The sequence below is a fragment of the Quercus suber genome, unplaced genomic scaffold (genome assembly GCF_002906115.3).
Source record: "Quercus suber isolate HL8 unplaced genomic scaffold, Cork oak 2.0 scaffold_306, whole genome shotgun sequence".
NCBI lineage: Eukaryota > Viridiplantae > Streptophyta > Magnoliopsida > Fagales > Fagaceae > Quercus > Quercus suber.
In genome coordinates, this window is record NW_027069762.1 from 66,307 (window position 1) to 72,687 (window position 6,381).

The 6,381-nt window shown below is 34.7% G+C and overlaps 1 protein-coding gene across 1 annotated transcript; it reads right to left on the minus strand.

The window, feature by feature from the left end:
• Window positions 1-235: 235 nt before the first annotated feature.
• Window positions 236-3,201, minus strand: LOC111999722 (late embryogenesis abundant protein D-34). The gene is made up of 3 exons (XM_024031859.2): window positions 2,803-3,201; window positions 1,715-2,021; window positions 236-870 (listed from the first exon to the last, which is right to left on the minus strand). The coding sequence occupies exons 1-3, from the start codon at window positions 3,118-3,120 to the stop codon at window positions 677-679; spliced, it is 819 nt and encodes a 272-aa protein (XP_023887627.1). The 5' UTR covers window positions 3,121-3,201; the 3' UTR covers window positions 236-676.
• Window positions 3,202-6,381: the final 3,180 nt, after the last annotated feature.

Below are 6,381 nucleotides of genomic sequence, written 5' to 3' on the forward strand. Positions count from 1 at the left end.
GGTGGAGGTTGTCGACCCTAACCACCTGGAGGGCTAACCACCTGGAGGGGGAGGAGAGGGGAGAGGAGGCTGAAGTATTCATCCAAACATATCATTAATGAATTTAAAATATAATCTAAGAGGAGGGAAGAAGTGGGATCGATGCTCAATCTTTCTATGCTTGCAAAGCAAGGTTGATAGGTATATATGAGAACGACCCCAATCCCTTCCAGTCAAGATTTTCAAAGCCAAGTACTGTGCAAATTCCCATTATCTTGAGATTCAACTGAAAGCTAGGGAGTCATGCATGTGTGGTGGAGAAAGTGTTGGTATATTTGGGTGACTATCTACCTTAAGTCTCAGACCAGGTCAGAGTCCTCTCTCCTAGTAGTGGAATTAATAGACCCCAATACAAAATGGTAGAACATTCTGCTCATCCAAAGGTGTTTAACTAGAAGGACGTGGAAATAATTAGCAAAATCCCAATATACCAGAATTGTGAATTTGGGCTTACATCAAAACTAACCTAAAGATGAGATTTTTAACTAGTTGATTAAAACTCAACTTATTCATACTCATTGATTATGAGACAAGGAGACGAGAGAGAGAAAGGAAAAAAGACCTACTACGGCCACAATAGTAACATAAATCAAGTGAGGCATGCAGTAATCCAAAAAATAAAAAAACTTTGTTTGGTTTAAACCCCTTGATCAGCCTCTCTCCCGGCAGATGCTAATTTAGTCTGGTTGATCCTAGCGGCTGCTGCCACGGACGCTGCCACGCCTGTAGGATGAGTGGTCAAGTATGGATCATTCCGCATCTCTGCACCGGTCACCCCCTCAGCATCTCGGCGTGTTACCGGTCTGTCAGGTGGCAACTTCGAAGTTGCATCCTGCATGCATAAAAATGGTGTTATTTAGCACTCAGCCTTGGTATGAAACTCTCTTTAATATCGGCAAATAAATTTAAAAAAAGCACATTTCATTTAATCTTCTTATTTTGTGAAAGACATATCAGACTTTGGATTATTTGTTTTACAAGGAAAATCTACAAAGATATGGTAACATTGATGTGAAGTTTTTCATCGAGTTTAAGAAATAAATTAAATTTTTTTAAAAGGTTACTGGTGGATCAAATGTGTATGACTTGGTAACATTGACTTATAATTTAATGAAACTGGATCATTCTTTTACAGACACTCCAAATGTGAGCATAATATTATCTCTTAAACAATTGAGATCAAAATTTTAACTCATCAAAAGTAGATGGTGTTTGTAACTTAAAAAGACAAAAAAAAAAAAAAAAAAAAAAAAAATTGTGTTTTGTAAAATAGTATGTAGTATATAGAGACCAAAATAAAATAATGATTTGTACGCGTGTAATAAAAGGAGCTTATAGAGAACATTGTAATTTGGATCTTTTTATATAGACCCAGACACAGATACCTGCCAACAGTTTTTATTCCCCAATGGATATTAATTTTTCTCTCCCTCAATTTTTTCATTAATTAACACCAATTAAAATAATACCCAATTTTTTTCATATATTTGGTAGTAACAATATTCGTGACAAATATATTGGGTTTTCATTCTCACACAATCACAATTTTAATTCTCTTTTTTATCACATCAATTTATTTGTATTAAAATGTTGATATTTCTATATTAATTATAGATATGTGTGTGAAATATTAAATCTATCTGTGAAATATCATTTTTCTCGTTAAAATATATTATGGCTAGAATATCGGCAAGTTTTGTCTTTTCATCAGTGCTTGTTGCTCTGGAATTTAAACTTGCAGCTGATTGGGCTGCGGCGGCAACCCCACCTGGGACTATGTTGATTCGCCCTGTTGCTCTAACTTCGGCTGCCTGGATAGCAGCGGCATCACTCCGGTCCACCGGCTTCTGCCTGGCTGTCATGGCAGTGGCTTCGAGTGCTTCACCAATTGTGATTGCACCACCACGCCCACCACCACCACTTGATTGTTCAAATATGGCTGGTGGTGCCAATGGAGCTCGTTGGCTGAATTGATCAACAACCTAGACTCATCAAAATATTACACATTTCAATCGATTAGGTACCCGGAAAAAGTTATGCACAAGAACCAACATAGACAACAGGATTACATTGTTATGCACAAAATAAGAAATGGGAAGCCTAGTGCACTTGGACGATCCTTCCCCCTCTCGCTTTTCACACTAAATTATTAAGGTATATCCTTTTATTGTGTGTTGCACTGTTTAGAAATCAATCACCGCCACATCTCATTAACTATACTTGGAGAAAGGTAAAGATGAAAATAAAATGAGTTCATTTTTCTATCATACTCACGAAACTAAACCCACAAAGTGCAACATCTAAAAAAAAAGTATTTTATTTATGAAATATATATATATATATATATATTTTTTTTTTTTAAAATTTGATAATTACAATAGGAAAGGAAAAGTTCAAAAATATTTGAACTCTTAATTTGATAAGTATTTCTTGTACGAAATATTAGATTTAAAATGATATTATCTAGTAATGGACTTAATAAGTTGAATTTACAAACAATTAAGTCTATGACAAGACAAATTTCACAATTACATGCTTAAAAAAAAAAACTTGTAGAATTTATTGTGCCTGCCTAATTTTTTTTTCAGTCTGAGTTGTCCAATATGACTGGACCAGTAATTTGAGTTTGATTTCAGTTTTTAGGGGGCCAGCAGGACACATAAGACTCCTGTGAAATTTTGTGTATCAAATAGACGCACATAATATAACACACTATACATGGAAGATATATATGTGCATAAAATTAAACTGTGTTCAAATCACCTGTCCGCCGATTGACTCGGTGATTACACGCTTCCCAGGAAGATCAGTCTCGGTGATACTCACACCACCAAGACCTGCATCATAACTCATATCATTATGATCCACAAGGCCAGCTCTCTCATTCCGCATGGCAGCTGATTGCATGGTTGCGGCTGCACCACCCTTCTGGATATGCCCAAGTATGGTGTTCTCCGCTGTTTGCATCAGCGCTGCATCTCCTGGTGCCACTGTCTTCTCCGCAAGTTCTCCTTGGATTGGGAATACATCGCCATATTTGATGGGTTCTTGCTCAGACCTCTGTGACTGTTCTTGGCTCATCTTTCTACTTTTATGTTTGTTTTGATTTCTGGGTTCAAATTTGAAGTTTAGTCTAGATTGAAAAAGTGTTAAAGAGTGAAATGGGCTAGAGGAGAGAAGGGAATATGAGGGTTTATTGGGATTATTATACGTGAATGGGGCATGCAACTTTTGGACACGTGGGTTTCTGTGAAGTGAAAGGTGGCAATATTTGGAACAGAGTTTTGGGTTTGCCAGAACCCTTGGCGAATTCTTAGGAGTACTTTTGGTTCCGAAGTGTTTTGTGGGTAAGAGGGTTTGTGTTGATGGAGGTAGTGGATGACAAGTGGCATTTGGGCATAAACATGGTGACTGAGTCTGCGTGATCAATAGAGGCTGGGTCTGGTTAAGGGTCGTATAATTTTGATTTTTGACTTGTTTAAATTTTGTGGTACTGTGAAAGATAGGCCGTGGGCATGATTGATACAAATTCCATTTAACTTTGAAATTTATTTCCTTCTTGAATTCTTAATTATAAGTTTATGTCACTAATTTTTGTTATACTGCCACACACACTTCGCCAAATCATATTTTTAAAAATTCTACTGTAAAGATGAGAAACTTGTGTTTTCAAAATATAATTTTAGTTGATGTGGTATTGTGTGTCCCATATACACGATGAATAAACTATCACAACTCTATAATGCTAATTATTGTGAAAATATTCCTGAAAAAATGAATTTAATAAGATACATGATTGATTAAAGTAAAAAAAAGTACTTGCTAATAATATTAGAGTATAACAATGTGATATTTTGTCATCTCATATGAATGGTGAACCTGATATAAATTTGATGCGAAACTCTTTCCTCTTACATGAATTATAAGTTCCCTTAATTAAATTTATAAAAGGGCCTATTATTTATGTGAGACTAGAAAGTACTATACAATATTGTTGTATTGAATAATTTCCCTCAAAAAAGAAAATGGCAACGTACGTAAAACTATATTTACTGGCTAAAATATTAGAATTTATTTCAAATAGGAAATTTGGGAAAATGAATTGATCTTCAATAATCCACTATAGTTTCGGATGGAAAGTGGTGTGTATTACCCACACTCTAGTCTACACATTGTACACATAAGTCACAATTTATAAGGAAATTGCGATTTTTTCTTGTAAATTATGACTTGTGTGTAATATGTGGTTTAAAAAGTGTTGTGAAAACACATGTTTAAAATACTTATAATAAAAAAATAAAAAAATGTTTAGTACCATGTTTCTAATAACATATTTTCAAAAGTGAAAAAACACAATTGAGTGTTTGGTATGAGGATGTGTTTTTAAGAACAAACGTGTTTTATATGTTTTCAATGTTATATGAGTCCCATGATTTTCAAAATAATGACAACAGTGCCACTCAAAACTAATACTTGAAAACTAAAAACATATCTTGAAGTGTTCTCAAGATACAACATTTAAACCCTCTAAATTAAAAAATGTGACTCAAACACTTTCGATTAATTTCTAAAAACTATGGACAAAATGGGCAAATGCCCTTTTCTCTCAAGCTAAGTAGTGTTTTGCCCCATTTTTCAAACTAATTAGGGAAATGACCCTCTTTTGTAACTCGATTTGTGATAAATCGAGTTTAAAAAAAAAAAAAAAATTCTGAAGCCCTATAACGCCGTTTTTAAGGAGCTTATAGTGACGTTTTAAGAATTTATAGTGGCGTTTTGTAACTCGACCTCCATGAAATCGAGTTATGGGCAATTTTTTTTTAACTTTTTTACCTATAACTTAATTTCATGGAGGTCGAGTTACAAAATGCCACTATAGGTCATTGAAACGTCATTATAGACTCCTTAAAAACGCCGCTATAGAGCCTGTGTGGTCAGTTTTTGCGGCCCAAGCCCAAGGAGGTATGGGTTCGGAGCCCACTGAGCCCAAAACAATAAATTTTGTAGAGAGTGGGCGAAAGAGCTAGGCAAATAATGAAAATAACAGTATTAAACAGCAACACCAATGAGAGAAGTTGAATTAATGTGCTCTCGGACTAATATGAGTAATCTGTCCGAAGAGACGTTTTTCATTGATAATCAAGGGTTACAATTTCTGGAGCTACGACCATCTAATATATCCTTTCTCTCTCCTGTTTTCCGATCCCTGGCGCCAATTGTGTGGTCAGTTTTTGCGGCCCAAGCCCAAGGAGGTATGGGTTCGGAGCCCACTGAGCCCAAAACAATAAATTTACATTAATTCAACTTCTCTCATTGGTGTTGCTGTTTAATACTGTTATTTTCATTATTTGCCTAGCTCTTTCGCCCACTCTCTACAAAATTTATTGTTTTGGGCTCAGTGGGCTCCGAACCCATACCTCCTTGGGCTTGGGCCGCAAAAACTGACCACACAGAGCCTAACTTGATTTATCTTAAATTGAGTTTCAAAATAATGATATTTTTCTAATTAGTTTGAGAAAGGGGATAAAACGCTGCTTATGGGAGAAAAGAGCAATAGTCAATTTTGTACAAAAACAATTGTTTGAACTCTCTAATCAAAGATGCCCGACCCTAGCCCAAAGGTCTTCATAATTCTTGAAAAATGAGCCCAAGTATTTTCAATAAAGAAGACGGCTTAAAAGCCTGAAGTTCATAACTTCAATGAATGGGCGTAAAAGCCCAAATCTTCCCCCTACATGAAATGAGCTTAATGCGCGAAAATCATTCCTTAATGTAATGGACTGGAGAGCCTAGATTTTTGTCATTTCAAATCAGACTTGGAACTCATAGTCATAGCACTCCACATCATAGCTCAAGGCCTTTATCAACATTAAAATGGGTTGAGGGAGACAAAAGTATCGTTCAACGGACTAAAATAGGCCATTCAAGCATTTGGGTTAAAAAAAAAGATTGATGTAGGAAGGGGAAAAAAAAGAAAGAAAGAAAGAAAGAAAGAGGATTACTTTGATTATGGTGATGCTCTTTCATAAAATTATAATACTATAATTATTTATGTATTTAGAAATACTAAGAAAGAAAAGGCAAAAAGGTTAGAAGAAGAAGGAATCTATGGTTTATAAAAAATTATACAATATCATTAGATTCTTTTCTAATAATCAAGAAAATAAGAAATAGCATTAGGACAAAGATATTCTAAAAAAGTACTTTTAAAAAAATAAAATAAAATCTACCTAATTAAATTTTAAAAAAAATTAAATATACTTTCTATGTTTGAAGAAGTAAATTGTTTTTTCTTTTACTTTTTGGTAGCCTCGCCATAATTGGGCAATTATGAGTTCAAAT